At 44.7% G+C, this 18,380-nt stretch overlaps 2 protein-coding genes across 2 annotated transcripts; both read right to left on the reverse strand.

Moving 5' to 3' along the window:
• Positions 1 to 1,960: 1,960 nt before the first annotated feature.
• LOC100760028 (interferon alpha-12) lies at positions 1,961 to 2,503 on the reverse strand. Its single transcript, XM_027400397.1, has one exon. The coding sequence runs from the start codon at positions 2,501 to 2,503 to the stop codon at positions 1,961 to 1,963; it is 543 nt and encodes a 180-aa protein (XP_027256198.1).
• Positions 2,504 to 10,937: 8,434 nt separating this feature from the next.
• Positions 10,938 to 11,519, reverse strand: LOC100763520 (interferon alpha-3). The gene has a single exon (XM_027400519.1). It carries the CDS (start codon positions 11,517 to 11,519, stop codon positions 10,938 to 10,940), a length of 582 nt encoding a protein of 193 aa, XP_027256320.1.
• Positions 11,520 to 18,380: the final 6,861 nt, after the last annotated feature.

Genomic DNA, 18,380 nt, shown 5'->3' on the forward strand with positions numbered 1-18,380 from the left:
CTGATGGATTATTGCATCTCCCAACTTCATCAGAGAATCTTCTTGTTGCATTAGCTGACTATGAACTAAGAGACACCAGACTGGCCACCATGTAGAGAATGAATTTTGTAGTTGGTGAAAAGCAGTGTGTAGGTCAATATTTGTAAGAAACCCTATGCACACATAAAATATATTTTCACAGGTATGTTTGGCTGGTGGGTTTATACATTCACACTGAGTGCTTATAAGCATGTGTAAATCCTTTTGCTGGATCAGACACAGTGTGCATTCCATAGGTAAATGGGGCAGGAGACTCTGGCTGCTACTTTACTAACAGAATCTTCCTTAGAAAGAAACATGTAGCTGTACTATGAAAACTGAGAATGAATACAACTGGCTGAGGGTGTTTACTTCATCAGTTTCATGAGAGACAACTTTGAGATGTTATTCTTAAGTCTCTGCTTCTGGGTGTTTCTCACTATTTCTACTAGAACCTGTGAAGCTAAGTGAAGGATACTCTCAACCATAGTCTCATCATAAAATATCCGAGTCTAAAACTTAAAGTAGAATTCTGCAGTGCATCCTGAAGTTAACATAATGATATCTGTCTCACTGAAATAGAGGATATTTGGATGTTAAATTCAATGCTACCTGCCCTGAGCTGGAGTCTGAATACACTTGTTGTGACAGTTTTGCCTTAATTCCACACACCAGATTTCACATGAAAGCACTGTACTTTAAAGAGAACTTTAAACTAAGCAGAAAAGCAAATAATTTTCTTAAGATCATGGTTATCTTACATTGGAAACTCATTTGTGGAGCCTACTTTTCCTAACCTCATTTAAGGTAAAAATGTTGAGAGGGATGATGGAATAGTATGTGTATGACAAAATCAAACCATTCAGGAATCTCCCCCAAGTATACAACTGACAACTGAAAGAATGTTTAGAGGTAGAGAATTTAATGACCATCTTGCATTTTAAGTTTATTTGTAAAAAAAAATTACTATGTGTTTCAAAGCACAAAATTATACATTCAACAACCATAAAAATTTTGCAAACAGGATGACACATGAAATTGGGAGGCAAGAGTGGAGTTGTAAATGATTCATTTTATACACAATTGAAATCCATGCCGATATTTATTCCCAAGGATGATTTTTAAGGTTATGATGAATAGGTTGATTGTTAGATTTCTTCTCAGGGTATTTGTCAGTAGTATACAGGATAGATAGTTTTTATAGTGTACTATTAGTATGCTGTGGTATATGACTTCACTAATATTAGTTTCCTTCAATTTTTAAAATCCTAGGTGTTGAGAAAATAATACTAGGTTCCATAGAAAGGGAATTCAGAGGCTGGTTAAGTCTGGGGAATAGTTGATCAAAAAGGACAAAGTCAAAATTTGATAGGAAGAATATAGTCTGACTGACTACTGCACAGTGTGAAGACTGTACCTACAGAAGCATGAGATAAGCAGGAGAAATGGAAAGACAGAATTTCACCAGCCATGAATAAGAAGCAAGAGATGGGTTTATCTAATCTACTTATCTGAACCTATGCAATATCACATGCATGCACAATCATTTGTTATCTTATAATGTATATAATATTTACTAAAGAATGCCAGTTTCAACATAAAAATTAAGAAAAGAAATAAAGAATGAAGAAATAAAAACATTGCTTCAGAAACACTTTATAGAAAATACAAATACTTATCAACATATACCATGACATATTTTACATTTCATAAATAGTTAATAAATACATAATTTTGAATGATGGAGAACAAGTGACTTTACAGAGAGGCAGGAGAATTGCTCAAAGCTGCTGAAAAATCTAGGCATGTTAATTGAGTCCACGACAAAATGAGTAAGAATTTTGAGAATGGAGAATCGGAGCAGTTAGGTGCAGTGTCCTAGTCCAAGAGAGTCCTCTCTAATTTGGATCAAGACTTACTCCTCCTCACTCAATCTCGCCAGCTAGTTGGCTGAGGAAGACAGGGCTCTCCAGATTTCTGCTCTGACCACCTCCCAGGCACAAGGGCTGTGATTCTTCTCTCTCAGGGAGACAGTGATCCTGTGGAAGTATTTCCTCACAGCCACCAGGGAGTCTTCCTGACTCAAGGGAGGTTCCTGCTCCCCCATCTGCTGCATGAGACAGGCTTGCAGATCATTGAGCTGCTGGTGGAGGCCAGTGCAGAATGTGTCTAGGAGGGTTGTCTCCCAAGCAGCAGATGAGTTCTTTGAGCTGAATAGGAACAGGACCTGCTGGGTCAGCTCCTGCAAGACAGGGATCGCTTGAGACTTCTGCATGTGCTGGACATCTACTTTCTCCAGAGGGAATGCAAAGTCCTTTCTGTCCTTCAGGCAGGAGAGAGGGGAGAGATTCCTCATTTGTGTCAGGAGTGTCAAGGCTCTCTTGTTCCTGAGGTTATGAGTCTGAGGCAGGTCACATCCCAGAGAGCAGGTTGACCAGTAATTCATTACCACCAGGGCCATCAGGAAAGCAAAGAGCCTGGTCATTGTGGATGTTGCAGATCCTACTGGTCCTCTGGGCTGCTGGTACTCAACCTTTCCCTCTAAGTTCTCTCAAGACCATGCTATGTACATTGTCTTAAATAAGAGAAAGAACAAGTGTCCATTTTCTTATTGTCCTCCCATGACTTTCCCTTGTACTTTTTACTTTCTTTTAGTCATTTTCAGCTATTGTTTATCCTTTGATCAGCCATTTTTCATTTTTCTTCCATTATTGCTTCCACTTTCGCTGTTCACCTCAAAAAACATTCTTTAGATTTCATTCCTACAAGAACATCCCATTGATGATAATGTAAAGGTCTAGTTTTATAACTGCTGCTACTCTAAAATGTTAAATTACAAATTAATACAGTTTATATTTTCAGAAGTTAAGCTTTAGCAAGCAGCTAAAATGTGTACATATAGCTACTGTTTAAAGAATATAAGGAGACTATATGCAATTTAAATTAAACTGTGCTAAGTTTCAACTATTTTAAAACCAGTTACAGTCAGACTAAAAATTAAGGAATAAGGATTTACTTAGCCACCATGGGCTTAAGGCAAGTAACTAAAACAGACAGACCTCTAATTCTTCAGTGACCTGCAGACTATGACATTTAAAATGTTATTTTAAAATTTTATATCAGACAGACTGTCAGATCCTGACAGTGACCCAAAGTCTCCAAAGAAGATTATGAGGTACCCCAGTTCCTGCATCTGGATGATGACAATGCTGACCAGTGAGCAAGATGCTCAAATGTGACACCAGCTGCCTGCCAGGACCTGGCAAAGACTGTGGACAAAACTGCTGGACACTAGAAAATTGATTGCACCCCCTTTGCCTAGACAAAACAAGGTCAGTCTTTTCCATGTCCCTCTTCCACAAAGAGAAAAAACCTCTCACCTTATAGGCCCGGTAATGATCACTGTTCATTGATACTTCTGCCTCCAACGCTAATGGAGAGACTTGGGTATGGCTAACTCTATATGGACTGGTTCCTGCCACTTTTTAATAGATTTGGAAACTGTATAAAATTTACCCTTCTCAGATCTCTGAAAGTATTAATAGTTGTAAGCTTGACAGCAACAGGTACTCAGATCCACTATAGATTATAGTCGGCTTGGTAGCTGATAAAGTAATGACTTCCTACTGTTCAGGCACAAGCTCAAGGACTTTAGGTTTATTTTGGTTGTCATCTAATTGTAAACTTAAAAGGCTTTTCATCAGGCCAAAGACACCTCTATCCAATCCATACCTGGCTCTCTGGACAGAAGAAAAATGTACATGCTTCTTGAACAAATCTGTAGTTTTTGCTAGGACTCAAAATTCTAAATATGTTCCTGCTGTTTAAACAGATATCCAGATATCTACTTTTCTGCACTGGGGGTTTAAATAAATAAGTTTTAACTTCTGTTCCGAGTTGAAACATTTATTGAACAGGTTTCTGCTTCTGGCAGACACAACTGAGTATCAGTTGCTGACTACAGGCTATTCCTAAGTAGTTCTGCAAGCCTTGGACATACTGTGGAGGTGATCCAGCCCAGCTGATGTGGACACCACCTGTCTCTTCAATAGAGTTCGACAACCAGTTACTTCCCCATTGCCTGAATTTTTGCTTTTGACTAGCATTTCAGCCTTCTTGGGTCCCTAACTGCATCCCGAAGTCAGCAGGAAGTAGCATGAGAAAGAATATGTCTCTCATTTTCTGTGGTTGAAATGCTAAGTCAAAATAAACTCCCTTACATAGGAGATGCCAATATCACTCACTCCCTGATGGGAACACCAGAGAAACAGCAATTCCATGATTGGAATATTCAAAAAATAGGGGAATGAAGGGAACATCTCCCCATTTCTGCAGGCATAAAAGCCTAACACATGCTTGCCTGACCTGTCTTGGTCACTAGGAGGTCAGAATCCTGCCTCGTAACAAGGAGCCAATCAGAATTTAGCTGGTAGTGCTATGCTTTACGGCTCTGGGTGTGCTTTATGGACAAGTGCACAGCAATGACATGCAGAGCATAGCAACCACCATAGGAGGGCCTATGGTCCACAACAACCTGTTGGCCTGTAAACACAGGGCAAGTCCTCCAAGCCTGGAGGCACACCAATCCTGAGCCTATGGGTACCCCCTATACATTCCCCTTACGCTGCCCTTTAAGATCTCCATCCCGTGGCTCCTCAGAGCCTTTTCCCAGCCATCCACCATGGTAGATGGATGAAAGGCCCGAGATAACATGGGGTTAGATAATTGAACAGCTACAATAAAACCTCTTGCTGTTTAATTAAAAAAAAAGAGCTAATTCATCTGGGTGGTGGTAGCTCATGTCTTTAATCACAGCACTCCTGAGGTAGAGGCAGGCAGATGTCTGTGAGTTTCAGACCAGACTAGTCTACAAGAGATAGCTCCAGGACAGCCTCCAAAACCACAGTGAAAACCTGTCTCAAAAAAACAAAAGAAAAAAAGAGCTCAACTATGGACCAGCCTTTCAGCATGAACTAGAGGTTAAAGCTAGTGGCCAGCTGCTTTGTTTCCCTAATATTCCCTAATATTGAACACCAATATCTATCTCTAGGTAATTTATTTATTCATGTTTCAAAAGAGGTTATACTTCTGTCTTTGCACAAATGTACAAACTCCAAGATGGATTCTGATCAAATGCATTCAAACAGGACACCCAGAGTCCACTGAACAAATGCGCGATCTGAAGAGAGCTGACAAATCAAACTGAGACATCCAAAGAGGAACAAAAAGCTTGTAACTTAGGGAGGAATCAGGACATTAATTCATCAAGCTGAGACTTTGAAGAAACAACAAGGACTGATCCCAGGATGATACCTTTGTGTTCACTGACTGTAATGCATGGTAATACTCAGCTTATTGATGCAAAATCTAAATACATTTTGTCAGGCAGGGACAGACAAGGGTGGATAAAAGAAACACACTTTGATAGGAGACAGGGTGATATTGTTTGGCCACACTAAGTATTGTATATAAAGATTTAGGATGAATAGGTCCCATGTTACATACATTTTTACCGAAAAATATACGCTTATAACCACAAGGGAGTGGACCCAGAGAAGAAAAGAGGTTGGCTGAATGGACCAGAGTCCATTTTGTTCTTCTCTAATCTTAGTACTGTCTAGTCAACTGGACCAAGTACATTGCCCCAGGTGAATCACTGGTCTCTTTCTCCTCTGCAAGAGAAGATCATCTATCTTGCCATTGCCAGGGACACAGCAGGTGTTTGTGAGAGAAGGCCAGAAAGTCCTGGGACCTGCTGGGGTTCTATGCAGCATTCATCCAGGGGTTTCTCGTCAAAACTTCCTTGGGCCCTGTCCATGAGCAAAGATGGGTGAGCCTAATTACTCCAGTCTGAGAGTCTTGACTTACTAGCTAACAGAAGGAAGTTAACCAGCTGACACGTGGGACAAAGAATGGCTCCAATAGGCACCACCTCCAAAATCCATTCTCACATCAAGACACATTTCCATCACCCTTGGCACACGCCAAACTACCACCAGGAGTAGAAACCATTCAAGGAGATTTGGAATCATCATTTTATTTGGAAATGGATTTGCTGGGGCACACACAACACCAGACAACACACACCCTTCTCATTCTCATCTTCATAGAGGCTGCTGGAGAAGACACTTCAAAATACATGGATGATTATCGTGTACTGTTTTTAGTGCCAGATTGGACTCTGCTTGTGTGCTATGACTTGAGGACCCTAGCATGATGTCATATCAGCATTGATTCAGGCATGGCACTTCTCTTCTTGGGGCTTCTCTCTGCAGGCACAGTAAATGTGGCAAGGACCATTTGCAATTCTGCCCTGATGATTTCCCAGGAGCAAGGGTTGTATCACTTGCCCTCCAGATAGCCAGAGATTCGTGAGAAGTAGGTGCAGATGGCCAAGACAAAAGTAGGTAGGCAGGACAGGCTTTGCTCCCCTGTCCCCACCAAAGCTTCCAGGCCAATCACCAGAGTATTGAGAATTTGACCAAGCACCAGCTCTGGCCAGGCACGTCTGCTGGACTCTGTGGCAAAGAGGTTGAGGACCTGCCCCAGCATCTCGGAGTAGTAACAGGGGGCCTCTTCTCTCTGCTTCCCTTGGGTGACAGGCCCTTTCTTCCAGGGACAACTGAAATCGTTTCTGTCCTGCAGGCACAGGAGAACCAGCATGATTTTTAGCTTTCATAGGAATACTAGAGTTTCAATTCGCTGAGAGTGCATGCTCCAGAAGGCGCCCCTGTCAAGTGAGCAGGCTGTGCTGCAGCCCAGCATCAGCCCCAACAAGAGAGGGAGCACAGGCAGCTTGCCCAAGCATAATGATTCCTAAGCTGTCCAGCAGGGGATGCGCGAGAATAAAGCAAGGAAAGACCCATTCATGGCTTTTGCTTTAATAGTGCACTTCTTGACAGTGCTCTGGCCAAGGCTCCCTCTGAGTCATGTCAGCAGAGAGGCCACCACACTGGAGCCCATTTGCCGGCCTGCTCCCCACTGGGCGCGGCCAAAGCCCAAACTTGGTCTGGAACCTAGCTCCACAGGGACTTGGTTGGACAGAGGACATATTGCAAGGTGGTGGTGGTGGGCTGCCTGAGGTGAAATGTGCAGGCTCCATATCCCAGGGAGCCTTACTTTGTTTGGCACGGGATTTCTCTGGTCTGGTTGTGAGAGTGGTGTGTCCAGGGAGTCCCAGGCATCCAGCTCCCTCAGAGTGGAGCAGGGAGCTGGGAGCCAGATGAAAGAAGTGAGGAGCAGGGAGCAGGTAGTGGGGAGTGGGAAGCAGGGTAAGGGAACAGGGAGAGGGGAACAAGGAGCCAGGAGCCAGGAACCAGGAGCCTGGAGCAAGGAGCCTGGAGCGCATATAGGGGAGACAGGAGTGGACTTCGGGGTGGGATAAACCAGAGCTGGTCAGGGACAGAAAGAGGGTCCCCCTTGGTCAGGGCATGCTCTGCTCCACCATGTGCAGGAGCAGCTCTGACACAGCCAAGTGGATCTTCAACCAGGAGGATGGCTCTCTTGCGGGCAGCCCCCTGTTCTCCATTGCTTAAAACCCAAAGGCACCATCCACCTTCCACCCCAAACGCATTTCCGGTCCGAGATGATCTTGCTCTGACTCAGAGTGCTTCCTTTTTGTAGCCCTGTCTCTGCTACTTGTGAGATCCTCTGTGCTTCTGGATAAAACACAAGTTACTCATGCTTCCTGGATCAGTAGTCCATGTCCTCTAGTTCTCAGCTTTTTTGGAGAAATCCTTTCACTAGTTAGCTATGGATGGTTTGCTTCATCCGTGTTTGTTGTTGTTTCTCTTGTTGCCTCGCTCTATGTATATCTATGCTCCGTCTATTTTTAAATATTTAGTCGGCTGTCTCATGTTTTCAGCTGCATGATGGCAAAAGGTTCGCTCTGGGCTCCTCGTATTGGTATTAAGCTCCACCTGTGGCGCCTGATGCCTCTGGTGGAAGTCCAGAAGAACCAGAAACCAGTTTATCCCCACCAACATTGCAGGAGTTCCCAGATCCTCCTTTAGCCTCCCTCCCCCTACAAGCAGTGTTCCCCGGGGACTTCTGTCCCTCCTCTGCTTACCCTTCACTCTGAAGGCACAGACCACATTGCCCTCTGTGCCAAAGCTTCATCACCAAGGTGCTGTTCTGCTCCATAGAGCTCCGCCTGTTCTTCAGCAGAGTAGGTGTCCATGGGTTTTTTGGGCATCTGCTACACAGGCAACACCGCCCTCCAGGAGGGACACAGATGCTTTGATTCCCTCCTTTGACTTTTGCATTCCTCCTGCTATCCCAGAGGCTTCACATTCTTGCCTGGACCCAGCATGAGACATTGCGGTGTTGTTTGGTTTCCAAGGAAGAGCCCAATGTCACCCAGTTCCAGAAACTGAGACACTGGAGCCTAAACCTCAGAGGGATGGCTATGCAAGGAGCTATTGAGGCAGCAGGAGGGTCCTGGGCATCACAGCTCCTTACTACAGGATGAGCCAATCCTGCTCAGCTGCACTCTTTTCTTCCCCAGAAACTTCGTGGCTACTGGAGGTTACCAGCCTACACTCTACTTGGATATCAGCAGAGCAGCAACACAGAGCACACAGGCAGGTGGTTTTCAAGAAGACAAAGAGTGGGGGAAGTGCCAGTGTGTCTGACTTCACAATAGCTCCCAACACCGAACAAGCATATTGAAGGGAGAGCCAACCAAGGAACTGAACCACCTTGGCAGTTTAATGCAGTCCTGGTGGACCACAAAGCACTGGGAAGTTTTAGAATCCTCACGCTGGGTATACACAGCATCTCCTCCACCCCTCTACTGGGAGAGTGATGGGCTGGAGACAAGAGTTGACAACACTGGCTGGCTACTCTGGGTATTCTGGGCTTATTTTTGGTTTTGGTACCATGTTACACAGGCCAGGGTACTGGTTCCATTGGCAAGGAGGTGGCATGTGGGATGTTTAAGTTCCTGATTATCTTGGTGGCTTACAAGTCTTCAGCTCCCTATCTTGGCCAGGGAAGACCTGATTCTGATGTAGGCATGGCTCTATGCTCTTGGGAGGGACTAAAATGGGACCTTTTGACAATGGGAAGGCTAGGCTCCCTCAGGACACTTCACCAATAGCTCATAGGAGAGATCTGTTACCAGATTCCTCACAGATGGGTCCCCAAGCTGTTTTTCAGCCTGTTGTCCTGGCCTGGGTATTCTGCTTCTGCTTCTGCTGGGGAATGGAGGAGTATGGGGAGCCGAGGAGGAAAGTGTACCAGGCCACAAAGTTGACAAAGCAAAGGGACAGAGAAGAAGAGACCAGAATCCAGCATTTACCTTTTGGTGCTGGCCCTTAGTGGGCATCAGCAGCAGAATCCAGAATGCAGTAGCCAGAAGAGAGATGTGGGGAGTGTGGCCCACACTTTCCCCTTGCACCCTGCCATGCCTGACCATCAAAGTCCAGGATCTAGGGAAAAGTGGCCAGTGAAGAAGGCAAGGCTCCTTATACTGCCAGTGTGGTGTCCAGGTGATCCTGTGCCCTGCAAGGATTTCCATGATCAGGCCTTCCTCCACTTCCTATGGCATTGATACAGCTTGTCTGTGGGTGCTCTTGTCTCCTGGTCAGCACACTACACACCCAACCACAGACCTCCTCCAGACAGTCACTCTCTGTCTGTGTTTCACTGACTCATTCTCTGTTTCTCCCAACTCCTCTATCTTCTCCTCTCCTCTCTCTCTTGGTCTCTGTCTCTGTCTCTGTCTCTGTCTCTCTCTCTCTCTCTCTCTCTCTCTCTCTCACACACACACACACACACACATCTCTCTCTCTTTGTCTGTTACTCTCCCTCCCTCTCTTCCCTTCCACTCCACAACTTTCACCCATCCCTGTGTCTGTCCACTGCAATGCTTCTTGAAAGTCACAAAGAGGCTGTGAATATGAATAGGTTACATGATCTGTTAGTCTCAGTCTTCAAACCAGGCCCAGACTGGCCTTTCCCATTCCTTATGTGTGTGTTGCCACAGGATACATGAAAGGGAAAGCATCAGAGCTAGGCATGATCCAACTGAAGTCATCAGGGCCACAAACAGGGTGACCACGAAGAGTCTTTGTGTTCAAACACTTGACCCTTCCTGCCTCGGGACACCCAACACAAGGCCCTGTCACCTGATAACAGATGTAGGCTCACTGAATGGAGCAGAGTCCATTTTGTCTCCTATAGTCTTAGTGCTGTCTAGCCGGTTATGGTGGCGCATGCAGGTAGGAGTTGCTGAAGGAGGCAGAGGCAGGAGGATGACCAGTATTGTCTGGTCACCTGTTGCCGGTCAATCACCCCAGGTGAATCACTGCTCTCTTTCTCCTCTGCAAGACAGGATCATCTATCTTGCCATTGCCAGGAACACAGCAGGTGTTGTATTCGAGAAGGCACAGAAACAAGAAAGGCCCAGGACTTGCTGCGGTTCCATGCCAGCATTCATCCGGGAGTTTCTCGCCAAAACCTCCTTGGGCCCTGTCCATGAGCAAAGATGTGTCAGCCTACGTACTCCAGTCTGAGAGTCTTGACTTGCTTGCTAACAGAAGGAAGCTAAACCTGATGACCCATGGGGTAAAGAATAGTTCCAATAGGCGCCAACTCCCAAAAAACATTCCCACAGAAAGCCACATTTCCATCACCCTTGGCACAAGTCAAACTCCACCAGGAGTTGAAACCGTTCAAGGAGATTTGGAATCATCATTTTATTTGAAAATGGATTTGCTAGGACACACACAACACAAGACAACACAACACAACACAACACACACCCTTCTCATTCTCATCTTCATAGAGGCTGCTGCTGAAGATACTTCAAAACACGTGGATGATCATCTCATCCTCTTTTTGGTCTCAGACCTCTTTCATCTGGTTGCATATTTGACTTTGCTTGTGTGCTGTAACTTGAGGCCCCTAGCATGATGTCACTGCAGTGGTGATTCAGGCATGGCAATTCTTCTCTTCTTGGGGCTTCTCTCTGGAGGCACAGGCAATGTGGCAAGGGCCACTTGCATTTCTGCTCTGACAATCTCCCAGGAGCAAGGGCTGAATCGCTTACCCTCCAGATAGCCAGAGATTCGTGAGAAGTAGGTGCGGATGGCCAAGACAAAAGTAGGCGGGCAGGACAGTCTTCGCTCCCCTGTCCCCTCCAAGGCTTCCAGGGCATAAAACAGACTATTGAGAAGTTGACGGAGCATCGTCTCTGGCCAGGCACGTCTGCTGGCCTCTGTGGCAAAGAGGTGGAGGACCTGCCCCAGCATCTCAGATAGACAACAGGTGGCTTCTACTCTCTGCATCCCTTGGGTGACAGGCCCTTTTTTCCAGGGACATCTGAAATCGTTTCTGTCCTGCAGGCACGGGACAACCGGCATGATTTTCAGCTTTCGTAAGAATCCTAGAGCTTCAATTCGCTGAGAGTGCATGCTCCAGAAGGCGCCCCTGTCAAGAGAGCAGTCTTTGCTGCAGCCCAGCGTCAGCCCCAGCAAGAGAGGGAGCACAGGCAGCATGCCCAAGTGTAAGGATTCAGGAGCTGGCAGGAAGAGGGTGAGTGCGCGCACAAAGCAAGGCTTCAGACCCATTCATGGCTTTTGCTTTAATAGTGTACGTCAGGGCTAAGCTTGACAGTTCTCTGGCGAAGGCTCCCTCTGAGTCATGTCACCAGAGGCCACCACATTGGAGCACATTTTCCAGCCTGCTCCCTCCTAGACTCGGCCAACAGGCCGACCTCGGTCTGGAACCTGGTTCCACATGGACTTGGTTGGACAGAGGACACATTGCAGGGAGGTGGTAGTGGGCAGCCAGGGGTGAAATGTGCAGGCTCCATATCCCAGGGAGCATTACTTTGGTTCGGGATTTCTCTGGTCTGGTTTGTGAGAGTGGTGTGTCCAGGGAGCCCCTGGCTTCTTTCTCCCTCTGGGTGGGAACAGGGAGCTGGGAGTGGGGAGCAGGGAGCATAGAGCTGAGAGCAGGGAGCAGGGAGCCTGAGGCCAGAACCAGGAGCCAACGGGGAGTGGGGAGCTGGCAGCAGGGATGGGTAGCCAGGAGTGGAAGCAGGGGTGGGATAGACCAGAGCTGGTCATGGACAGAAACAGGATTCCAGAGAGGGCACTTGGTCAGGACATGCTCTGCTCAGTCCTTTGGAGGAGTGGCTCTGACCCAGCCAAGTGGATCTTCAACCAGGAGGATGGCTCTCCTGCTGGGCAGCCCCCTGTCCTCCATTGCTTAAAACCCACAGGCACCATCCACATTCCACCCGAAGGGCATTTCCGATCCCAAATGATCTTGTTCTGACTCAGAATGCTTCCTTTTTGTAGTCCTGTCTCTGCTGCTTGTGAGATCCTCTGTGCTTCTGGATAAAACACAAGTTACTCACGCTTCCTGGATCAGTAGGCCATGTCCTCTATGTCTCAGCTTCCTTTGAGAAATCCTTTCACTAGGTAGCTATGGATGGTTGGCTTCATCCCTGTTTGTTGTCGTTTCTCTTGTTGCCTCACCATATGTATTTCTAGGTTCCGTCTATTTTTAAAATTTTAATCGGCTGTCTCATGTCTTCATCTACATGATGGCAAAAGATTCTCTCTGGGCTCCTCGTATTGGTATTAAGCTCCACATGTGGCACCTGCTGCCTCTGGTGGAAGTCCAGAAGAACCAGAAACCAGTGCTTCCCCACCAACATTGCAGGAGTTCCTGGAGCCTCCTTTAGGCTTCCTCACCTTACAATCAGTGGCCGGCAGGGGACGCGCGCTCATATAGCAAGGCTTCAGATCCTTTCATTTCTTTTGCTTTAATAGTGCACTTAGGGACTTTGTTGACCGTTCTTCTATCCTAACCTCAGTATGCCTATGGAAATTGGCACCACACATAGCCCGTTGTGAGGCCTGCTCCTACCTGCCCTTGGCCCACAAGCCCGACTTAGCCTGGAACCTAGCTCAAAACCGACTTGGTTGAACAGAGGACTCCTGTTGGGGTTGTGTGTTTGAGGAGGGGGCCCTGGGGAGTGAAATGTGGAGGCTCCAAATTCCAGGGAGTCTTACTTTGTTTGGTTTGGGATTTTTCTTCTTTGATTGTGGAAGTGGTGTGTTCAGGGAGCCCTAGACTCCTTGCTCCTTGTGGTGGGAACTGGGAGCTAGAGCAGGGATCGGGATCTGGGTTCGGGGAGCCTTCAATGAAAGTGGGGGTGGGATAGAGCATTGCTGATCAGCTAGATGAAGAAGGTCCCAAAGGGTTTTTTTTTCGATTCACTATCAGCCTTGCGCTGCCTGTTTGCTCTCTGTTCCAGCCAATTGGAAATTCATCCAGGAGGATGGCTCTTCCGCCGGGCAGCTCCCTGTCCTCCTTTGCTTAAACCACACATCCAGCACCCACCTTCCACAGGAAGGACTTTTTCGGTCCCACATGCTCTTGCTCTGACTCAGAGTGCTTCTTTTTTGTTTCCCTTTTCCCTGCTACTTTTCTGATCCGCTGTCCTTCTGGAACTAAACACAAATTTCTCACCCCGCCTGGATCAGAATGCCATGTCCTCTTGTTCTCAGCTTTCTTTGAGTACTTCCTTCACTAAGTAGCTTTTGTTCCTATGGTGTTTGTTGTTTCTTTTCTTTTTCCCTCGCCCTATGCATTTATATGCACATTCTGTTTTTATACCTTTAATCTGTTGTCTTATGTGTTTAGCTGTATGGCCTGTAAATATTCGCGTTTACTTCTTCATGTTGGTGTGAAGCTATATTTGCTTCTCCTTTTTCATTATTTGTGCCTGCTGAATGTGATGGAATTTTGCTCTGAAATAGTTCACAAACACTTCTTTCTGTCTGTCCCCTTTTTATCCTTGTTTTTTTTTTTTGTAAATCATTTTTAGCTTCTTTCATGAAATTCCTTTTACTGTTATGACTTTGTTTGTTTGCCTATTTTCTTTCTTCCTATGTCAAGAGAATGTTTGAATCTTCATTTCAGACATGATGTGTACATCCATATAATTTCCTCAGTGCGCATATCACATAGAAGATGGTTAATAATTGGTTCAGGCTTCTCTGTTTTATCTCATATTTTTCCCTTCAGCTATGCTCTAAATTTCTTTGCTGGAAGTTTTACTGGAAGAATTAATGTGCAGAATTGTAACCAAATTTGCGTTCTCAATGCTGTTTTCTTTCTGGTTGAAGTTTTGAACATTCTAAATTCCTTAATAGATTCTCTTTGTTTTTAGACACTTGCTACATATGGATATTCATATTCCTATTAAGTTTGATTTCAATCTATTCATGTTTTCACTGTATAATAAATTATCATACTACCCCTTATTGGTTCACTTAGTCTAAATGCACACAGCCACAAGTTCCATCCCTCTTTCTTTTCTTGTTATATGCTAGGGTGTGTATAGTAGGAAATTACCAATACAGAGTCATGTAGAAATATAAGGGTATTTAATAGGGAAAAGCCTTACTTAGAGCGAACCAGCCAGCCAGTGGTAGTCTGTACAGCAAGAAGCAAAGAGAGAGCGAAACCGAAAAGGAAACGCAGTCCCCCTACTCACTCTGACCACGCCCTCACAAGCCTGCTCAGGTATTCCTGTAGCCTGCCCTTAAGAAGGCGTGGCTACAGCTTCCCCTACAATTCCCCTTTTAGTCTAAAAGAGGATTAAAACTTAACAGTATAAAGGTAAAATATAAGAAGATACAACAATCTGCTTATGTCACCTCCTAACTATGTATTTTAACTAAACCCTAAAGTCATCTGAAATAGGTGTCCAAGCCTGAACACCTCCTTCCAAACCGAACCATAAACAATAGGAAGCTATTCCTAACTAGGTATATACACTATCCTAAGTGACAACAATGGGGAAAGGGGGCGTAGCATTCTCCAAGTTACTTCCTGCTGAAATGGGACGATGATAGTCATGTGGGGTCCTGTAGAAAGAAAATGTTAGTATCCAGTCCATGTTGGATGGGATTCACTTGATTGAAGATCTCGCTTGAAATCCTCAACTTGATTGAAGTCAGTACCCGAACCTCTGGCCAGAGTGTCAGTTGAAATAGAGCAAGTTGGATCCAGTCGAGGAGGTGTGGCCAATTTTCTTTCCAGGGTGTCCAGGGATTGCTGTCAGGCAGGTCTTCATTGGCTGTGTGGGACTCAAACATAAACAGTTAGCAGAGAAATGTTTGTTTGTGTATGTACACATGCTAGGGAATGCAACCATGAGAGCATAACAATTATGAAAGGGTGTACACCTTGAGAGAAAGATCCAAGAAAAGACAAAGACAGTCCCCAAATTCTTCTTTTATTCTGTATTACATCAATTGGCTTCTTGATACAACACAGAAACACTAAAGCTTAGTTAAATAATGTGCTTGGATTTTAGAGGAGGAAAGCCAAATCCACCTCTAAATCCAGCATTGGTTTAATTGAATAGGGACTAGGAAATAAAGAGAAATAGAGTTTTTTGAGAGACAGCTGTAAAGTTTACCGTATGGCACATTCCTTCTATTTGATGGTTATAGCTACCTTTTCTTCTTAAGTATCTACCCATGCAGTGTCTTTTGCCTTCTGAAGATGAGTTTTCCTGTGAAGATAAAAGCAAAACACTTCCCTTTCCTTTGGGAGGTTTCTATTTAGTTTATGAGATATACCTTAGTAGAACATCTGTCATTTGTCCTCATCGAGAGGTTTTTCCTTTTCCAGTCGAATCTTGATCAACTTTGATGGTATCCAAAGTTTTTCTTTTCCTGTAGAAACCAATGCAAAACCCCTACCCCAACGTAACACACGTCCTGGTTTCCATACAGAGGTTAGTACATCTTTGAAGTATACTGGCTGATTGAGTTCAGCAGTTTTTTCCATAGTCCAGTGTCTTTCTGCAGCTGTTTGTCCTTTTTCATTGGCATTAAGAAAGTTTAGTGTTAATAAAGCATTATGCAACCTATGTTTGGGGGGTTTAGTCTTCCAAGCTTGTTTGTTGAGCATCTCCTTAAGTGTTCTATTAGATGGCTCAACCACTGCTTGTCCTGTAGGATTGTGTGATATACCAGTAACATGCTTTATGTTAAAATATTTGAAAAATTGTTCCAATTTCGTAGAGACATATGCTGGAGCATTGTCAGTTTTTATTTGTGCAGGTATTCCCATAACTGCCATCACCTCTAGCAGGTGTATAATAACAGAATCAGCTTTTTCAGAGTTAAGAGCAGTAGCCCATTGGAACCCTGAGAATGTGTCTATGGTATGATGCACATATTTCAAATTTCCAAACTCTGCAAAGTGAAAGACATCCATCTGCCAAACCTCATTTCTCTGAATGCCCTTAGGATTACAACCTGCTGGCAATGGAGTTTGATTATAAAAGGAACAAGTAGGAAAGTTTTTCACTATCTCCTGCTGCCAAGTGATAGAGAAGTCCTTTTTCAGAACTTTTCTATTTACATGATGTTTCTTATGAAATTCTGAGGCTTCTAGCACACTTCCAATTAATAAACGATCAATCTCATCATTGCCTTGTGCTAGTGGGCCAGGCAGACCCGTATGGGATCTGATATGTGTAATATACATAGGATTACTTCTGTTTCTGATAGTTTCCTGTAATTGTAAAAACAGAGAAGTTAATTCTGTATTATCAGGAACAAATTCTGCAGTCTCAATATGTAACACGACTCTCTCTGCATACTGAGAATCAGTAACTATATTAAGAGGTTCTGTAAAATCCTTAAGTACCATGAGAATTGCATATAATTCTGCCTTCTGTACAGATGTATATGGACTTTGAACTACTTTACTTACCTCACCTGCTTTATAACCTGCCTTACCTGATTTGTTGGCATCAGTGTAGAAGGTAAGAACTCCAGAAATGGGAGTTTGTCTTACAATACATGGAAGAATCCAGACTGTCTTTTTTATGAATTTAATTCTGTCAGTTTTGGGATAGTTGTTGCTAATTGTTCCCAAAAAGTCAGTAAGAGCTTTTTGCCAATATTCATTATCTTTCCATAAGGAAGAAATTTCTTCATTAGTAAAAGGTACTATAATTTCTGCTGGATCTTTTCCAGTCAGCTGACAAAGTCTTAATTTACCCTTTAAAATCAAATCAGAAATCTTGTGAGGGCACATTCCGGGCCTAGGCCGAGGGCCCGATGGAACCCACAGCCTGTCCCAAATGGGGTGTGGGTTTCCAATATCCCACTTCTGACACCAGATATAGTAGGAAATTACCAATACGGAGTCAGGTAGAAATATAAGGGTATTTAATAGGGAAAAGCCTTACTTACAGAGCGAACCAGCCAGCCGGTGGTAGTCTGTACAGCAAGAAGCAAAGAGAGAGCGAAACCGAAAACGAAACACAGTCCCCCTACTCACTCTGACCATGCCCTCACAAGCCTGCTCAGGAACTCCTGTAGCCAGCCCCTAAGAAGGCGTGGCTACAGCTTCCCCTACAGGTGTGTGCTGCTTTTATCTTTAAGAGATATCTCCCTTGAGTGGTTGCAAGGATTCCCCAAATTATTTTCTACCTTTGTCTCTATAGTCAGAGCATGCTTCAAAATTGTTATGTGTAAAGTCTTGCCCCCCTATAATCTCTGCCTTCAGCTTGAGGTGAGTGTGGGTGTTGCTCAGGGCCCAACTCCCCCCATACCCTCCTTGAAACTTCCTGGGTTTGCTCCAAATGTAGTGGACTGGCCCCAGAAAGAGGGACCACCTGGAGTTTGGCCACACCTCAATCTTGGCTCTCCATGCCCTCCATGCCCTCCACTTTGTGGCCTTTACTTGAGTCTTGGCTCCCTATGCCCTCCACTTGAGAGAGAAGAACACCAAGAGAGGCCGGGCCATCCAGAGTTACTAACATTGAAGTCTTGCTCCACCTACAACCACTGGCAGAGAGAGGAGAGAGGGAGACCCCACCTCTACCCACTCAAGAAGGGATGGGAAGACGACAGAATAAGAACACACTCAACAACAGAAAGACCAATATGACACCATCAGAATCTAGGGACTCTACACCAGCAAGACCTGAACATCCCAAAACAGATGAAGCAGAAGAGTAGGACCTCAAAAAACAACTTTTTGAAGATTATAGAAACCCTCCAAGAGGAAATCCCTTAAAGAAATGGAGGAATAGACAACCCCCAAAAATTCAAGAAATAAGTAAATCTCTTAAAGAATGCAAAGAAAGCCAAGAAAAAAATAAACAAACAAGTGAAGGAAACATTTCAAACAGTTCAAGGCTGTAAGCTCAAATAGAAACAATAAAGAAAACACAGAATGAAGGAATGCTGCAAATAGAAACACTGGGTAAATAATCAGGAACTACAGATGTAAATATAAGCAATAGACTATAAGAGATGGAAGAGAGAATCTCAGGTGTTGAAGACTCACTAGAGGAAATAAAGTCATTG

This window comes from Cricetulus griseus, chromosome 2, assembly GCF_003668045.3.
Source record: "Cricetulus griseus strain 17A/GY chromosome 2, alternate assembly CriGri-PICRH-1.0, whole genome shotgun sequence".
NCBI classification, from domain to species: domain Eukaryota; kingdom Metazoa; phylum Chordata; class Mammalia; order Rodentia; family Cricetidae; genus Cricetulus; species Cricetulus griseus.

Coding starts and splice junctions, on each gene's coding strand:
- LOC100760028 (XM_027400397.1), bottom strand. CDS start 2,503: ATGACCAGGCTCTTTGCTTTCCTGATGGCCCTGGTGGTAATGAATTAC.
- LOC100763520 (XM_027400519.1), bottom strand. CDS start 11,519: ATGCTGCCTGTGCTCCCTCTCTTGCTGGGGCTGACGCTGGGCTGCAGC.